This window comes from Eulemur rufifrons, chromosome 27 (assembly GCF_041146395.1).
Source record: "Eulemur rufifrons isolate Redbay chromosome 27, OSU_ERuf_1, whole genome shotgun sequence".
Taxonomy (NCBI): Eukaryota; Metazoa; Chordata; class Mammalia; order Primates; family Lemuridae; genus Eulemur; species Eulemur rufifrons.
The window spans coordinates 24,587,666-24,607,084 of NC_091009.1; the positions used below are offsets into that span (position 1 = coordinate 24,587,666).

Genomic DNA, 19,419 nt, shown 5'->3' on the forward strand with positions numbered 1-19,419 from the left:
AGAAAGGAAATGTATCAAAGAGATATCCATATTCCAAGTTTATGGTAACACTATTCACAATAGGGAAAATACTGACTCAATCTGTGTCCGTCAATGGAAGAATGGATAATGGAGGATGGAGGAACGGATGAAGAAAATGTGGTATACACACACCATGTATGTATACCACATTGTATTCAGCCATTACAAAGAAAGAAATCTCATCATTTGTAGCAACACGGATGGAACTAGAGGTCATTATGTTGGGAAATAAACCAAGCACAGAGAGACAAATGTTGCATGTTCTCACTTATGTGGGAGCTAAAAAAAAAAAAGTGGATCTTATGGTGAAGATAAAGAGTAGATTGGTGGTTACCAGAAGACAGACAGGGAGGAGAGGGGATAAAGAGAGGTTGATTAATATGTATAAATGTACACTTAAATAGAAGAAATAAGACCTTTGTTTAATAGATCAGTAGGGTGACTGTAGTTAACATTAATTGTACATTTCAAGATAACTAGAAGAGAGTAATTTGAATGTTCCTAGCATAAATACTTAAGGTAATGGATATCCCAAACCTGATTTGATTATATGAATATATAAAATTATTACATGTACCCCGAAAACATGTGCATTATATATCAATAAAAATTTTAATTTAAAAAAATGGCAAAAAAGAAAATTAGTTCTAAAGCATTTACCCATATTTTCTCATTTGCTGTATAAGCATTTATATATAAATCTTAACTAATACTCTCCTTCGTTCCCATCCCTTTCCTCTAATATTTAATATAAAATGTGTTGGTGGTGGCCAACTCTACAACTGAGCGCACAGTTACAGAATATTAACATTGTGACATAACTCACAGAGACACAGACACCCCCAGAGAGCCTGGAATTGGTAGTTACTTATGAATTGTTCCTCTCTAGGCAAGGAGATGTGCATGTTGTGTTTTCCACTGTGTAAGAGATAGTTGTGTATCTTCCTGAAGTCTGTGGCACACCCCCCTTGAGGACTATATCTAATAAGGTCTTCTTGTTTTAATTTAAATCTTGTTTGACCTCAGCAGATGTGGAGAGGAGCTGGTCAGCATCCTCTTCCTGAATATTCCTGCATAGTAACAAAATTCAACTTCCCACTGGCCTTCAGAAAGCTATAATTACGATCCCTTTCCTCACCAGTTTGATTGCTTTTAATTGCTAAAAGCTGACATAATAAAGCTCCCCCAAAACTACCTCTATTTTCTCATTTCTGATTATTCTTCAATCTTGGCCTCTATTCCCCCAAAATGGACAATGTCAACTGCGACCAGTCAACCATGACACCCCTTTGCCGAAGCAAAACAGACTCTCTTCGGTCCCCTCTCACTTAGCCTCTCTTCAACTTCTGATGAATTGAGCACTTCTTTTTTCTTGAAACCTTCACAAAACCATTTGTTTCCCAATCACTTGCAATTATTCCTTCTCACTCATTACTGACTCCCCTCTTTTTCTACCTGTCTCCTAAACGTTAGTGTGCTCTAAAGTTCTACCCTTCCAGCAAGATATGTCGAATGCACAGGCCCAGAGGGGGCAGAGGTAACCCCACGTAGGGCTGGAACAACCCTGGCATGGGCGACATCCACAGCCAAAAGCCCTGTTCACCTGGCACTCAGGGAACGACTCTTCCTGGAGCCTGGTCTCCACCTGAGAGGCTCATTATAGCAGCTCTAAGCCTAACTGCAGATTGAAGTAGAAGGTTAAAAATAATAATAATCAACATCGCTCTGAAAAGAGATAAAAAATAAATGGGAAGAAAATTTTGACATCTCCAGGAGAGGATTAAAGAGAATGAAAGAAAAACAAATGTCACCCCGTTGCCATGGAGCTCCCAATGTCCTCTCATTTACAGTGAGTAGCAATTGAGCCCTGACAGACAACCAGCCACCACTGCTTTTCCTGTCTCCACCAGGAGAGGGTTTAATACCTTCTGCAGAGTGTGTGAGTATCTTCCACCATTTGATTAACCACATCCAATGAATCCCACCATAAACAACCTCATTACATTCCCTATTCCTCTTAAGTTTGTAGTGATCACTTTTTTGAATAATGCAAGGCAAGTATATGATTTCCTCTCTTTGCTGCCTTATGCAAAATCTTGGATCAATCACTCGTTTGGGTATCTGGCTACTCACAGGAACACCAGTCTAATGTCGTTTGCTAGACAGACTCCCTGTGAACTTTTACTTCACCGGAACCTCCACGTGAAGTATCATTAAGCACCTGTGCGGTGAGCACTGAGGGAGAAAGACACCAGAGGTGACAGATGCTTCTCTAAAGCAGCTCACTGTGCTGGGGAGTGTTCAGAGGGGATCATTTCTGGACAGGGCAGAATGTTACCCAGTCCTGAGATCCCTGGAGAAGATCAGTTGCGTGTCTTCTAGCATGCAAGACAGAGGTATCTTTTCTGTCTAGGCTGCTGCCCGACACCCAGCTGCAACTTTAAGATGGGAAAAAAGGCCATCACAGGAGAAGAGAAAGCCCTACATCAAGAGAATAAAAGTGACAGAAGCAAAAAAAAAAAAAAAAAAAAAAAAGTATATCTTTATGATTTCAAAAGGAAATCAGGAACAGCAGCCAGGACCCAATGCCCATATGGTCTTTGCAAACTTTATTACCTTCTCATGCTTATTTTATCTTTCTGAACATCCCAAGAGAGATCAGCCCCAAGACCCTACAGCTGGGGTGAGGCTGTGTACTGGAAAGAAAGGGGGTATTTACTGTGATGTACTGCACCCCACAGCAGCCTGGGGTACAGAAACCCTGAGGAATGGCCTGGGGGCGGCAGGACCACCTGAAGGAAAAAGACGTAGTCGGGACCCACCGGGCTGTGCCACAGCAAGGCCATCTGAGACGCCTTGGCAGGGAAACAGAACACACCAGGCATCATTTAACACAGTTACAGCAGCAGGTTAGCTTTTGCCTGTATTTTTTCACCTTTGATTTATTCTACAACACTGGCTTACCATCCCCCAAAATTAACAATGTGAACCATGACCAAAGTCAGCCATGACTTCCCATTCACCAACGTGAAAGACTCTTCAATGCCCTCTCATTCAGTCTCTCTTCAACTTCCAATAAATTGAGAGTTTTTTCCTCTTGAAACCTTCACAAAACCACGTTTCCTCCTTTGTGTATCAATATTCCCTCTCATTCATTACCAGCTCCTCTTCTCCTACCTCTTAAATTTTGGCATTCCCTGAAGTTCTGTACCTGGCCCTCCTTTATCCTCATTCTACACATTTTTCTAGGAGATCCTGTCACTCCCATGGCCTCAATTATCACATAGGTGCGATGGCTCCCAAATGTCTGTCTCTACTGCCATTCCCTCTCCTGAGCTCCAGTTTCATGTTTCTGACTATGGTACAGTCATCCCCCATGAATCCATGGGGGCTTGGTTCCAAGACATCCCTACCCCAGTACCAAAATCCATGAATGCCCAAGTCCTTTACATAAAATGGTATAGTATTTGCACATAACCTCAGACAACCTTCCACATATTTTAAATCATCTCTAGATGCAAGGGTGGGGAGGGGAGTGGCTATAAATACAGATAAAGCTTCACCGGCTCACCTGCTGTGTGCCCCGGCCCTTCCTAAGTCTCATGGGAGACAATTTTTCCATAGACCAGGGGCAGGTGGTGGCAGAGCTCTGTGGCCCAGGGGTTGGGGACAGTAGAGATAAGGAGTAACTTCTTCCCCTTTTGTGTCCTCTGTTCACCAGATCTATATGGACATCTACCCTCACACCTATATATTAATAACTACACATGAAGAAAACCAGAAGTCTTCATAGATGGCTTCTCTAGAACAAGCTTAAGAAGAAGGACTGTATCTCATTCATCTTTATATCTCTAGGGCCAAATCCAGAGCGTGACAATAAATGTCTACTGAATGGAGAAATGAATATGACAACACGCAGCTCACATGTTAAGAGAATTCAAGATAAAGGCATTTTCAAGTTTGGAAGGGGTTAATATGAGAAGGTTGCTGTTTTGAGGCAGGATTTGAATAAGAATAGAGCAAAAATATGGGTTGGCAAAGAAAAGGTTATCAGGAAGGTGACTGTATCATTTAAATCATGACAGTTTGGAGAATGAAAGGAACTGTTAATAATTATGCCAAGGCAACAGGTATAAAATAGGGCTGCAAAATGGAATACGTGGTAACCCTACAAATTATGAACCTCAAATTAATGGTTTTAAGAGTGACATGAAACAATTACAAAAAATTAAATCATCATATTTTCCTGGCTGCCTCTTATACTAATTTTTAAAACTTTCAAGAGACTATACTGCTATTTTGTATTCAGAAGTAGGCATTCCTGGTTGCCCCCCAACAACTCTCCCCACCAAACCTTGCTATTGGAAATTCAGTTTGGTTCAAGTGTCCAGCCTCTTCCCCATAGTGACCTGGGAGAAATTCCTGCTTTTAACTAATCATGGGCTGATTGTGCTGTGGGCGTAGGACCCAGTTAGGGCCATGAGATATCAGGAGACACTGCTGGGGGTGCATTTGGGAGAGTTCCTCCCTCTTAAAAAGAGGCACAGTGGAACTTCCATTTCTGGCAATATAACAAATTGCCCATCCAGAGAATCATTCCCAATGGAGAACACCTAAGAAATGCTAGATAAAATATTTAAAATCATCTTTTTAAATACATATATGAACTATTTGGAAAATAAAGGAAATCCTTGGAGGCCAGAAATAATACAAAACACAAGCAGAAAAATGGGTGAACAGTGGTGCTTATCTTTGCCCTGGTAGCACCTGCCAGGCCACAGGTACCTAGAGCTTGGCTGTCCATGAGCCACATGTGAAGACAGGTGGCAATGCTCAGAGCCCATGCAGGAGGTCAGAGTAAGATCACACATAAATCCAGATTTCCAAAGGCCAAAATTCCCATTACCTGTGTGTCCCCCCGAAAACCCAAGCCAGAAATTTAAAGTGGCACCACGTTGGTAACAACTACAGACACCTGGCAGAAATAAGCATAAATCTTCTCTGGATGAACATATTCCAAACACAGACACCAGAGAATTCCCAACGACAAAACAGCAATTAAAATGAGCTCACAGTTAAACATCCAAAAACACGAGTGCAAATGGGCAGAAGTAAAATGGAGAATCAGGCCAACAAAGATTGCAGATGTACAATTACCAGCTATAGAATATAATATAAATGTTTTTCATGTTTGAAAACATAGGAAACAAATTTGAAAATATATGTGCAGTGCTTCTGAGTCCTGAGGTAAAGACTGAGGAAAAAGAAAAAAAAAAAATATATATATATATATATGTGCAGGAAAGAAAAGCTACAAGGAAAGACCTTGCAGATATGAAAAAATACCAGAAAGAACTTAAAAAATAATTGATAAATCAAAAAGATAAAAAGCAAATTCAAAATTAGAAGATTAACCAATTAATTTAACCCAAATAGCAAATCAGTAATATGAACACACACTAAAAAGAATCACTTCACCTGGCTTTTGAACACAGCATATTCACTCAGTATATATCTATTATAAGAATAAAAAGAACAGACATAATTTCTTAAATGTCAGTTTTTATTTTTAGCCATAATTATTGAATGTAATTTTGAAACTATTTTTGTATGTCAGAACAAATAAGGTATTCGTGTAATCAGGAACTAAGATTTTCATTAATAAAGAAGGAATGCACAAATATAAAGTCAAAGTTTCTACAGAAAAAAACAGTAAGGTTAAATTTGAATTTAAAATATCAATATGAATTCATGTTTTATAAAACTCAGGTTTTATAAAAATACATTTCCTACATCTGTGCACTGAAAATCTTCAGGCCTCCAAGCATGAACACCCCGGTAGCAATGATCACACCCAGACCTTGGCTCCTAAATATAATTCCCCCACTAAAACGAACCAAGGCTCATTTGACAATTTGGTTGATTCCAATACAGGGCCAGGGAAAATATAAGGTGAGTGCCGGGACATCTTTTATTCTAGAAAGCAAGGAAATGCTCAGAGGCAAACAAAGGCATGCCAAGAGAACACAGAAGCCAGCATGACCAAATTTGGGAACATTTTACCATTAAAAAGAAAAATCACTGTATTTCATCATAAAACAAAATTATTTAACACTACCATTGAAGGGGAGTATTTCACTGAACTTTTTACTCTATAAAATAATATAGAAAGAGAAACTATTACACACTTGCCCTGTCTTTTTAGGAGAAACTATATTTAACCCCAGTTTATGATGGAAAGGTCTTCTTTACAAAAAAAACTCCAGCTATCCCATGCAGACCTAATGACAGATTTAGAAAATCAGCATTTCCAACTCCTAGTGAAAAAAACAATTCAGGCAAGGTTCATCCAAGGACCTTAAAACTATTCACTAACACTATTCCAGGTTACTGGGGAACAGAGGATTCATATAGCCCTGAATTAATACCCAACATGTTACTTGCTAATTGAGAAAGGAGAAATGTACCTTTACAAGAAAGAGATCTGGCAGCCACCACCATGTACAAGTAATTAAACTTAGTCATGGCAATACTGGAAACCACCTGACATTATATTCATCTCATGGATACAATACGAAGTATACAGTATCCTGTAGGAAGTGATTTTGCCCCCCAAAAAATAAGTTTTATTAAGTCAATCTCCTAGAGGATCCAGATCTTTCAGTTTACAGAGAATAGAAGGGATAGAAGAATCAATTTAAGAATAATGCAATGAAAAAAAAATCAAATAAATCCAGTGTGTAGAACATTCTATAAGGTCTCTGGACTCTTCCAAAAAGTCAGTATCACTTATAATAGTAGTTGAACTAGTCTAGATTGAAGTAGATTAATAGAAATGAAATCAAATGATACATTCAGCTGGTTCTGGGTTGAGAAAATAGCTTAGAAATATATTTTGGAGACAACTAGGAAAATGTGAAGGTAGACTAGATGTTAGATGGTATTAGAGAATTATTTTTTATGTGTGATATCTAATTGTATAATAGGTAGAACATTATTTTTAAGCAAAAAGTTAACAATTGTTGGATCTACATAGTAGATATAGTATTTATTATAGAATTCTTTCAAACTTTCTAGATCATTAAAATTTTTCATAAGAATTGGGGAAAAGTTTAAGTATATAATATCACCTACAAGGTATTATAACTAAAAATAATTAACTTTAATCCATGCAGCTTTTTGATACAACTTTTAGTTTACAAGAAACAGAGGGTGTAAAGGAATAAGCTAAATGACATTTTGAGAAGCCAGATGACAGAACATTCAGTATGACAACTGGCCTGGTCCCTTCAAGTCAGTGTCATAAAAAGGACTGACGTTAAATCAAGACAGTCTTAAAGGACAAAACAACTAGATACAATCTGTAGTCCTGGATTGGATACCTGCTTGGCCAAACTAGGTATTAAAAGACATTTGGAGTCAATTGGTAAAATCTGATTATTGTCTGGGCATCAAAGGAGAATGAAAATTTGGTAATGTGGAAGGGAAGAGATCATTGTCTAAAATAAATCTCAGGTTATAAACTTGTACATATAAAAGTTTTTATATATATACAAAACAAACTCATTTGGGGAGATCATAAATGTCTATATAAAAAACTATGGGGAAAAAGATGAAGGACAAGTAAGAGATTTTATCAATAGTGATCACTGGATAGATGGCTTTTGTTTTAAAATTTTGGGTGATCTGTATTTTACCACTTTCTATAATGCAAATGTACACAATAAAAAAGACTTTAAAAGCTTTAGGAAAAAAAAAAAACAGGAGAGTATCTTTATAACCTTAGAGTAGGAGAGAATTGTTTTTAAAAGACCCATAAAAGCAAGAAGCATAAAGAAAAATTTATCCATGTAACTACTTTCAAATAAAGTCTGTTCATCAAGAGATCACATAAAAAACATTAAAACTATAAAACAAAAGAAAATACTAATATTTACAACACCTATAACTAAAAAAGATGATAACATAGAATAAATAAGTCCTGTGAATCCATGGGTAAAAGATATAAATCCCAGTAGAATGGGCAAAAGTTATCAACAGTTATTTCATTGAATAAATGATACACCAAAGTCGTTTAAGTGTATGAAAAGATGCTCAAATTCCTTAGAATCAGGGAAATGCAAATTATAATCATGAGATATAACATACACCCACCAGGATAATGGAGACCCTCTCATACACTGCCGAGAGGAGTATAAATTAGTTCAACCAATTTAAAAATATTAATAATTTGGCATTATCTTATAAATCTTAACATGTACACTGCTCACAATACCTATTTCTAGGTATCTATACTAGAGCAGTGTTTTACAAACTCTAGATAGTGGCTCACTCAATTTAGTGGTTTCCAACTAGCATTTTAAAATAAAATAGTATAGAACAGAAAATAAAATATCAGTGTATACTGCAAGTGGCTTAAGGTAAAATATGGCTTTGTGAGAGTTCACAAACACACACACACACTCAATCCTGTAATGCAAGATGCATTTCTTACATGGGTCTTATGCCAGAGAGTTTGAAAACTACTGCACTGCAGGGAAACTCTTACCCATGAAAGGGCCAAGAGACTTGCAGAAATGGCATTATGAGGAATAGCAAAATCCTGGAAAAACTCCAGAGTCCTCCTCTATGTAGAATGGACAACTTGTTGTGCATGGATGCACCGGTATGCTGTATCACAGCAAAAATAAGTGGTACATTTAATAGTCACATGTATCCACATGGATGTTTCTCAGAAACATAATATTAAGCACAAAAAAAAGCCATAGAAGAACATACTAAGTATGAATCGATGTATATGAAGGTCTTAAAATATGCAACGTAAGGGATTTAACTGTGATAAAATTACAATGAAAAAGAAGGAAAGAATAAATACAGAAATCAGGTTACCCTTTTGGAGAGGGTGAGAGAGGTGATGGGATTGGAGGTACAAACAAAGGGCATCTAGCATTCTAGTTAGTTCTTAAGCCAAGTGGTACACACACAAGTGGATCACTGGTGCCATCTTTGAGTCACTACATCTACCACGTTAAGCGCTGACTGTAGGTGTAATTGTTACAGGGGTTGACTTTTCCTCATTGTTCGAGCCCCACTTTGAGTTGTGTTTTCCATTACTCCTAGTTAAGAACACTCCAACTGATAAACTATCATTTAATCCTATTCTGTTTGTCTAATAGTATCATTAAACCCTTACAATATTAGTCACCCCCCAACTATAAAAACATTTGTTTGGAAAGGAGAGACCATCAGTAAAACAGCTCAGCATTTTTTTTTTTAATCCTAAAAGGCTTTTTCCTTGGAACATTCTGATTAAGTGCATGTGAGACCAAGGACAATCAAGATTAAAAAAAAAAATCTATAAATCACCAAACAGATAAGGAGCCAGGCTTGTCCTCTTGCCCTCGGCAGGGAGCAGCTTCATCTGCCCAGGAGATCACACAGTTGCCGTTAGAGCCCCGGGCTGTGGGTCAAAACACGGGCAGAATCCGGCCAGCGCAGGAGAGAGAACAAGGAAGTGGGGAGATCTAGTTCAGAAAGGGGAAAGATCCCTGCTGTCTGGCCAGAGGAACACAGAACAATCGTGTCTCCACAGGCAAACCCCATCCTGGAGACCAGCCCTGCTGAGGAAACAAGATTTCCATCCCGCCTCTCTGGCAGAAAGAAAAGGGTAGGCAAGAAAAGGGGGCCCACAGAGGGAAATACAGACACACACACACCACGTATTCTATCTACCAGACATGTTGTAAGGTACACCCTTGAACTGCATCATTACATTTAATCCTCAAAACAACTCTGCAAAAGTTAAGTCTCCTCGTTTTACAGATAAAGATGCTAAAGCTCAGCGAGTTTTAGTAAACGGCCAAAGGTTACCGGCAAGTGGTAGGTGAAGCTGGGACTCAAACCTGCGGCTGACTCTAACGCTCATGTTCTTTCCTTTATCGAATACACACGAAGAACAAGGAAGACGGTGGAACAACTCAGGCTTGGGTCATCACCTCTCAGAACGGACTCAACGGCTGCCCCCAGCGGCTCCCGCCCTACGCAACGCTGGCCACGATGGGAAGATACAGACCCAGCTAAGGTCAGTAGGACTTCCTCACAGGGAGGGGTGCGACCCCCCTCGGTTCCCAGACCACAAGCACAGCCCCTGCTCTCCATCAACCACATCCAACACCTCCCACATGCATACTCTCAGCCACCAGGGGAAGTTAGGTTAAAATAAAAAGGAATTTGCTCCAGGCAACTACACCCCTGCCCACCCCCAGTCCAGCTCCACTCTAACTCTTGGTGCTTGTCCTACTGTTGGTGATTCCCACAGTTACCTAAGGTCCAACAGGAGACAGCCCCGAGGAGGGGGATGCTGCTGTAGATGGCGTGCATGTACATGAGGTGAGCCATCAGCTCCGCCAGCCACCACCAGAGGAGGATGCGGCCCAGCCCCAGGACGAGGACCCACAGGCTGGCCTTCAGGGAGCCAAGCTCTTGCTGTTGCATCTGAAGTAGAAACAAAAGAAGTCATTAGACTATGCCTGGATTTCCAAAACAGTCCCCTAGACAATGTTTTTAATAAACTTCCCACAAACATAACTGCTGTATGGACGAACAGAGGGTTGGTTTGGTTTGCCTTGGGAACACTCCATGTTCTTGGGTGAAACAGTCGTATCTGAGCTTGAAAACGGTCCCAAAGTAAGAATAGGGTGGGATCCACAAGTGAGCCCAGTGCCAAGAACTAAAGACAGGTCCTGTACCCTCCACCCCAGCAGCATCCTAGGAAAAGCCCAGGTGCGAGGGCAGCACTGGGTATATTCTTCTCCTTGGGACCCCGAGATCTCTTTGGGCTATAGGTGCCTCCCTGCCCGTCTTCATCCACCACCAACTCACATCTGGGGCTGGTAAAATCAGAGCCCCGTAAAAAAGGGCACAGGACTGTCAAGAGAAAGGGAGAACGAGGAATAGAGCCAGACAGCAAGGTTCAAATGAACTGTGGGTGGTCACTCCACCTTAAGTTGTTTTTGAAACATGGCAGTGTCAACACAAGAGTGACCACATGTGAGACATGGGAAGTCATTAGGTCACGAGAGCAGAGCCCTCAGGACTGTGACTAATGCCCTTATAAAGGAGGCCCCAGAGAGACAGCTAGTTCCTTCCACCACGTGAGGACACAGTGAGAAGGTGCCATTATCTGTGGGCCTTCACCAGATACTCCCTTCCAGCACGTTAGTCTGGAAATTCCCAAGCCTCCAGAACTGCAGGGGAAATTTTCTGTTGCCTCATCAGCCACCCAGTTTATGGTATTTTGTTATAGCAGCCCAAATGGACTAAGACAGAAAATTGGTACCAAGAAGTGGGAGTGCTGTTGTAACGTGACAAATACCTAAAAATGTGAACTCGGTGATGGGTAGAGTCTGGACGAGCTTTGAGGCACATGCTAGAAAAAGCCTACATTGATTGCTATGAATGGAGCTTTAAGGGTGATTTTGGCAAGGGCTCAGGAAGAAAAGCTGTAGAGAAAGCCTCAATATTCTTAAGGAATACCTAAGTGGTCGTGAATAGAAAGGCCTTTCTTACGATTTATTACTGCCGTCCTCAATCCCCGGGCTGCAGGTCTGTGGCCTGTTAGGAAATGGGCCACGCATCACCACCTGAGCTCCACGCCACAACCCAACCCCCCAATACCACCTGCACCGCCCACCCCACTCCATGGAAAAATTGTCTTCCATGAAATCGGTCCCTGGTGCCAAAAAGGTTGGCAACTGCTGATTTATTAGGCACCAATGAGGAACTTGTCATTAGAATCTGAAGGAAAGGCGATTCTCTGTTATAAAACAGCAAGAAACTTGGCTGAATTGTGCTGTGTGGCAGGCAGAACTTTTGAGTGAAGAAATTGGATATTTAGCTGAAGCCATTTCTAAGCAGAGTGTTGAAGGTGTAGCTTGGCTCAGCTTGGCTGTTGATAGTAAAATGGCAGAAGAAAGAAGTGCTTCAAAAACAAAGTTGTTCATCAAAAGGGAAGTGGGACTTAAAGATTTAGAAAATGCTCAGCTTATCCACAGTGCCAAGAATGAGAAAGCTTGTTCTGGGGGAGAACACCAAGGCTGTGGCCAAACGGCCACCAGACAAGGAGACCAGTCAGCCATCAAAACGCAAGTCAGGACCTGTTGTCCCAGACAGGGGAAGAATGACCCCAAAGGCAATTCAGAAATCACCAGGGCTGCCTCGCTCATCATATACCAGAGCACAAGGGCCTGGGGGACAGAGCAATTTCAAAGGCAAAATGGCCACCACTGCCCAGTGCCACCTTGCAGTGTGACTCTGCTACCACCCTCCCCAGCTGCCTCAGGTGCAGCTCCTCTGGGCCCCAGAGAAGTGCAGTATGTGCCGCAACCAGCAAAGCCGTGAGGGGTGTGGCAGCCCCCACTCAGATTTCTAATGATACCCTGAAGTGTCCCGGGGCCCAGGCAGAGAACTGCCACAGGGGCAGGGCCCACCCAGACAGCCCCCACTAGTGCAGTGCCCAGCAGAGCCATGGTGGTGGGGCTGCCCCCGTGACCCCAGACCAGTAGAGCCACCGGCTCAAGATCCCGGCCTGAGTGAGCTGCAGGAGGCACAGAGCTGCCAGGGGGGAAGAGCCACCACCCCCATGTGTCCAGAAGGCACCCCAGTGTGTCTGGAAGGCTACACCTCCACCCTAGTGGGCCTGTAGGGCACAGCAACGAGCCAAAGATGACTATTTTTGAGACATAAGATTTTGGGCTTGCTCAGGACTTCCTACGCCTTTCTTCTTTCCTATTTTTACCTTTTGGAATGAGAATGTCTATCCCATGCCTGTCCCACCACTGTATTTGGAAGCACGTAGCTTGTTTGATTTCACAGGCTCACAGCTGGAGGGGAATTTGCTAGAGAATAAATCATGCCTTGAATCTCGCCTATATCTGTTTTAGATGTTATTTAAATGAGACTTTGGGCTTCAGACTTTTGAGTTGATGCTGGAAGGAGTTAATACTATTGGGGATACTAGGACGGAATGAATGTATTTTCCATGTAAGAAGGACATGAATTTTGGGGGGCCAGAGGTAGGAGGCTATAGACTATTAACCCCCCAAATTCATGTTGAAATCCTAACTCCCAAGGTGATGGTTCTAGGAGATAGAGCCCTTGGGAAGCCATTAGGTCATCAGGCCAGAGGCCTTGTGATTAGGAATAGAGCCCTTATAAAAATGACCCCAGAGAGCTAGCTAGTCCCTTCCACCCTGTGAGCACACAGTGGAAGGTACAGTCTATGAACCAGGAAGCAGGCCCTCACTAGACACCAAATCTGCCAGTGCCTTAATCTAGGACTTCCCAACCTCAAGAACTGAGAGAAATAAACTTCTGTTGTTTATAAACCACCAAGTTTATGGCATTTTGTTACAGCCATCCCAATGGACTGAGACACAGAGTGTCCATTAGTCTGTGGGGGCAAGAGCTCAGACCAAGGCAATTGACAAGGCTAAGACAGGAAGACGCACCAAGATCACTCTAGACCAACAGATTGTCAGGCCTCTCCTGGTGCCCAGACTCTTGGAGAGCAGCAAGTTTTCTGGCTGAATGTGATAATGGCCTCAGAAGCAGCGTTGACAGAAATAATCGTCACACGGCTGTTGTGGCTCCAGTTTCTGAATAAGCAACTGCGCAGGTGGCCGGCAGGCCTGAGCACAAGCCCACCCCACGCTCAGGTCCCCTGAAGGCCAGGCCTGCACCGGGTATGGAGCCCTGTTCCAGAGAGTAGAGACGCAGTGGGATTGGAGGGGAGCCAGGAGAGGCCAGAGCAGATAGGCCTGCAAGGCAGTCAAGAAAACACATCCACCCAATCGTTTCCCAGCTCCAAGCAATCACATTCCCAAGTCAATTCAAAGGCCTCCTTTTCCTCCCCAAACCATGTGCAGTCTAGAACGACACAGTATCTGTAATTAAGAAGAACCATGCAGTCCATTCTGAGGCCCACTGGCTTCCCAATAATGACTGACCTACCTTCTGCAGGCCAAGACTTCCCTACCAGGTTTAATAAGGCTTAATTATGTGTCTCGGGCAGGACTAGAAGGGCTGGACATTTCTCTGCAATGCTTCCTTTTTGATGCTAAATGCCTCCTCATTATGAGGACAGAAAAGTTTATTACCTAATTATACAAATAAATGCAGTAGAAGGAAAACCATACAACTTTCCTTTCTATTTGCTTTTACCTTAAAAAACAATGGCTATTTTTCTTTATTCATGTCATTACAGTCTATTTAGACTTTCAATCTAGTTGACTCCCTTTTATTTAAAAAAAACAAAAACACTCAGCATTTGTTCCTTGTCAACCCCAAGAACAGACACGCTGTACACAGCCCAGCTAATGAGATGGGCTGCTCTCTTGTCCGCATGTAAAATACATCACCTGAGGCATTTCAAACCTAGGCGATTGCCAACCTTAAGACCACTGGCAACTGCCATCATGCAAATTTTAAGTTCAGGCGCCACTGAAAAATCCACATTAACTCATCTGCAAAGTGCATTTCAAAACGGATTGTATTTTAAAACCTCATTTCATGCAAATTGCATAAAAAGGAATAGCAAAGTCTTTCTCTCTCTTCCAAAGATATTCTGATGATTAAAGATGACAGTTCTCAAAGATGAAAGGTCCCTTTCCTTCACATGCTAATAATACATATGTTTGAGAGCACCAACGAAAGCCTTACCCAGAGCCAGTTATCAACTTGGCCCTTTCTGCTCCTGACTGCCTGGCTTCTCTCTGCTTGGGTCTGGGGGCTTTGTAGCAGGTGTTTTATTCCTTTGTAGTGGGTGTAGTTCCTCTGCATTCTGTGGTCACAGACCATACTCTTACTCCCAACGCATCGCTCCCTCTTCAGACCCTCACTGCCCCCTCCCCAGCCCTCTGGACCACAGCCAGGGACACAGTGACCTCTACCAGAACAGCACGTGGGGCCTGCCGGTGGTGTTGCTGCCACAGGACTGGAACCCGGTCTGGCCAATTTGAACCAGACTCGTGCGTCCACCAGGCCACACTCCATTCCCTCCCTCCTGTCACCCCACGTCAGCGTGGCAAGGCTCATGTCTCTAGTCCTTCTACCCAACCTGCATTCCAATAGCCTCCCTTTGCCCCATGTCCCTGGCTGTAAAGTGGTAACCACAGTTTTGCTTCATAGGGTTGTAGTGAGGATTAAGTTAGAACGTGTAAAGCCTGGCCCGGAGTACTCAGTATTATTTATTATAATTAGCATCACTGCAGGTGTTCCCTAGAACCAGAGCCCGTGGCAGACCCTGGGCAAAGCCCTGGGACACTCCCTGCCTGCCCAGCGCTCGCCAGGCCCAGCTATTCAGGGCTGGGACCACCCCCGTACCTGCAGCAACTGCCTGGGTCTCTTCAAACAGAGGGGACCAGCACACTGGCCTCCTCCGAGGTGCAGGATGGCCGCTGCCCAGGACCCCCTGCTGCTGTGCCCCTGCCAGACTGGATACCCAGGCCTCAGTTCTGGCCCACACTCACCCTGGAATTGCCACAGGCATCTGGCTAAGAACGTCAACAGTAATGACAGTAAGAGTTAATACTCCTAGTACTGATGCGCCAAGCCACATTACCTATTTAAAATCATTTAGTCCTCACAACAGCCCTGTGAGGGAGGAACTACTATTTTTTCCATTTCACTGGTAAGGAAACTGAGGCATAAATAAGGTTAATATCTCACCAGATGCTCTCAAGCCAAAACAGAGGGATTCAAACCTGGGGAGTCGGGCTCTAGAGCCTTTGCTCTGAACCTCCACGCCAAATCCCCTGAGGTGGGGGAAGCACCCAAGGAAGAGCCCCCGGCCCGCCACACTGAGGCCCCCCTTCCTCCTTGCACCCCAGCCCACCCTGCACGATTCAGCCTGTTCAAAGTTGAATTGTCGCAGCCCCACGCTCCACGCTAAGCAAATAAACAGCATGTCCTGCTCTTCCCTCAACCGCCCATCCCTGCCTCACCCTGGCTCAGTATCTGAGCTCCACAGAAACACAGGACAAAAATAAATCAGGCCCATCAGGCTCTAAATGCCACCAGAAACGGCGTTCAAGTTAAGGCACAGAGGTAAATTTTTACCTGTTCATGACTGATGTGTGCAAATGTCACCTGCCTTACATTACAGAAAGCACCTCTTCTATACTTCCCGCATTTTGTGTATGTAAACTTACATGCTAAAAACCTGGGCGAAAGACACATCCTCCAGGGGTGTGCCTAACATGGCCATTTTGTCATTTGGAGTTTGCAGATTCCCAGCTGGGCACCGATTTCCCTCCCGGGTTGGTTTCCACGATGGGGTTCTGCTGCCCCCTGGTGGTGCAGCCTCACCCTGCTGCTCTGCATTGTTGAGGACTATGAATTTCAGTACTACCAGTGCTTACCGCTGAAGGCACTGTATGCATTCATTCATTCATTCAGGCACTTGTAAGCACAAATCCTGCTCACAAGCTCTTCCAGTCAGCTTTCTCCCTCCCCATCCCAGCCTTTTGCTCCTGGTCTCTCTGAAAGAATCCTTTTACCACTGGGTTAGCTTCTTGGTTTAACCAACCCCTCCCCCTTTTAAAGCCCCGTTGCCCATAGAAGGGAAGCACCCATATAGGCACCTCCACAACTGTGGAAACTTCCTGGCTTTTTGTATGTGCCCTATAGCTCACTGAACATTTTTCCTTTTCTGGGTTGACTTTTCTATGAATATTCCCAAACCACAGAGAAAAATTTTAATTTGCCCTTCCAAGGGCCTCCACTAAGTCACCTCCTCTGTCTTTTACACCAGTGGTCTCTAGCCTTTTTGGTACCAGGGACCAGTTTCATGGAAGACAATTTTTCCATGGATCCAGGGGCAGGGGTTGTGGGGAGATGGTGAGCGGCTGCAAATACAGATGAAGCTTCGCTTGCCCCTCCTGCTGTGTGGCCTTGTTCCTAACAGGCCACAGGCCATCGGGGACACCACAGTTTTACACAATAATTTTAAAAATACAGATTTTAAATTACTTCATGACAAAAGAACTATCCTATGCAACCCAAACCAAGGTTTGAGAAACCACACCTTAAACATACATCTACCTAGAATGTCAATTTCACTTAAAGATTTCTGAAGGGAAAAAAACTTAAATACTCTCACTGGCTATTTTAGAACATTATGTTATTGTTATAATGCAAAAATATAGTTTTGAGTACAATGCATAACTTACAGAAATTTTCAAGACAAAAGATTTCTAAGAATGCTCCTTTTTTTCCCAGGGGCATCCTTCCTGTTCCCCTTGACCCCAGAAATGTGCAGCAGTACTGTTGGCTCTCCACGTTAAACCATGCTGCCAGGCGTGTGTGTTTGTTGTACATGTGTATGTACATACATGCTATTGTCGCCTCCATCAGAATTGTTTTGTTTTGGTGGTGGGGGTAGAAACGTCCCTTGAGAAACACTGCTGTAGGTATTATTGATTACTAACACCTTAGGTGAATTAACTTAGCAAACATGTTCCATGAAACTAGATATGGGTTAAAGGAAAGGAAAAACAAACAAAAAAGAAATTTCTAAGTAGAGGGAAAGGTGAAGTCGGAACAACTAAGGCAGCTTAATCAACATGGCATTTTGGACAAGGATGCTGTGCAGAGAAGGCAGACAGGGCCCACACAGGCTCCCAGATCTGCAAACTCACCGTTGCCTTGGAAATTTCTTCACCTCCCCTCTGTTTTCTCACCTAGGTCACCCTTAATTCCCAGGCTACGGCAGGGCTGTTTCATAAGCAGTTTGTGAATTTAAGGGGAAACATTCGCCAACCAACAGCTGAGCAACATTTTCTACTTTTTCAAGTAATACCATCATAATAAAACTTTTTCTTTCCCTAGGACTTCACTGCAATGGACACCAACTCCCAAGTCCCTTTCCGTGTGCCCCAGTTATCAGCTCCAGTGCCACACTGGAGAATGAGAATGGGGACCCCTGGAGCTAACATACATGAGGCAGATCAACCTTATCTCCCCCATGTATTTGGTCTGTTACGTGAAAACTCACGACAACTGAGTGTGTTTTAAATCTATGGGCACACCTGAATGAAAAGATCCAAGAGTCCTAGATAGGACCACAGCAACAAGGTCAGAGGCTTACTCTACACATACCAATCCAACCCCCGACGGGCCCTACCTGTGTGACGAACTCCGGGAAGCCAAGGATGGGCCCGTTGTGGAAGACCGGGTAGTAAAAGACATAGGCCAGCATCCAGGGAAAGGAGTAGGCGGCACGCTCAGCTGGCAGCTGCCGCCAGCAGAACTCGAGGCTGAAGCTGGTGTAGTACAGGCAGCGGACAGTCAGCGTGAACTGCAGCAAGTAGTACTCGTTTTCTGTCTTGTACCACCTTCTCTGCAACATCAAAAGGAGAAAACTACCTTAGAGTGTCCAGGAGGGACATCATCCAATGAAGGTGCTGGCCAGCACGGCCACCTTTATCTCAGAAGCCTAGAAGCCCTGGGGAAGGAGATCCCTTCCGCAGGTAGAGCAGGTGTACCATAAGGAGAGTCAAGATTCAGTGAACACCAGGTAAATTTCAATGCTAATCAAAGCAAGCCATTAATGAGCAGTGGGGAAAAGAACATCTATAACAAACTTCACATCAGACCTGATGCAACAGAATGAAGGTTTCCCTGGATGTGTATCTATTAGACACATCCAGTGGAGATTAGCTACATCCAATGGCTACTTTGACAGCTCTGACCACAGAGGGACTTAAAATGCCATGTGAGATTTCTGTCTTCAACATATTTGTCTTTTGGCTCTTCTGTTAATTTGGCTCCGTATTGAGTACTATTTGCCAAATAGCTTTAGAGACACGTATTTAAAAGAAATAGTCCCTACTCTCATGTTTAAATTATCATAGAGATAGGTTTGTAAAAATGCAATCATGACCCAGCATGAAACGAGAACAAGCCTGTATAAAAACTTGCATGGAACAAAAGACAAGAAGGAAATGTGATCAAATGTTAATATCAGGGGAGCAAAATCATGAATCATTTTATAATCTCTACATTTTTCTATATTTTCCATATTTTCTAAAAATACATATATTGCTTTTTAATGAGAAAAACAATTTATGGAACTATATACAAGATATAGAATTGGGTCAAAGGAATGAGTAGTTAATTTGATCTGTGAGGGTCTTTTAAGACTGTTCACAGATAAGCCAACCACTGAACAGAGTTTCTACTCTTTGTCTAAGACTTCAGCAGCCACCAAGGGTGAGGAGGACATGCGTATCAGGAGAACCACAGGTGCAAAAGCATGGAAACCCAACTAGTTCCTAGTCATCTGATCTCCTTCTGCAGTGTTTTTGAAGTCACCACAAAATGTGCACAAAAAGTGAACAT

The 19,419-nt window shown here is 43.0% G+C and overlaps 1 protein-coding gene across 1 annotated transcript in view; it reads right to left on the reverse strand.

The window, feature by feature from the left end:
• The window catches only part of HHAT (hedgehog acyltransferase), a 247,495-nt gene that overhangs the window by 167,305 nt on the left and 60,771 nt on the right, over nt 1-19,419 (reverse strand). The window contains exons 6-7 of the mRNA XM_069459447.1: nt 18,203-18,418; nt 10,344-10,515 (exon numbers count right to left, since the gene is read on the reverse strand). Of these exons, the coding sequence (XP_069315548.1) occupies nt 10,344-10,515; nt 18,203-18,418 (388 nt within the window). The remainder of the gene's footprint in view (nt 1-10,343; nt 10,516-18,202; nt 18,419-19,419) is intronic.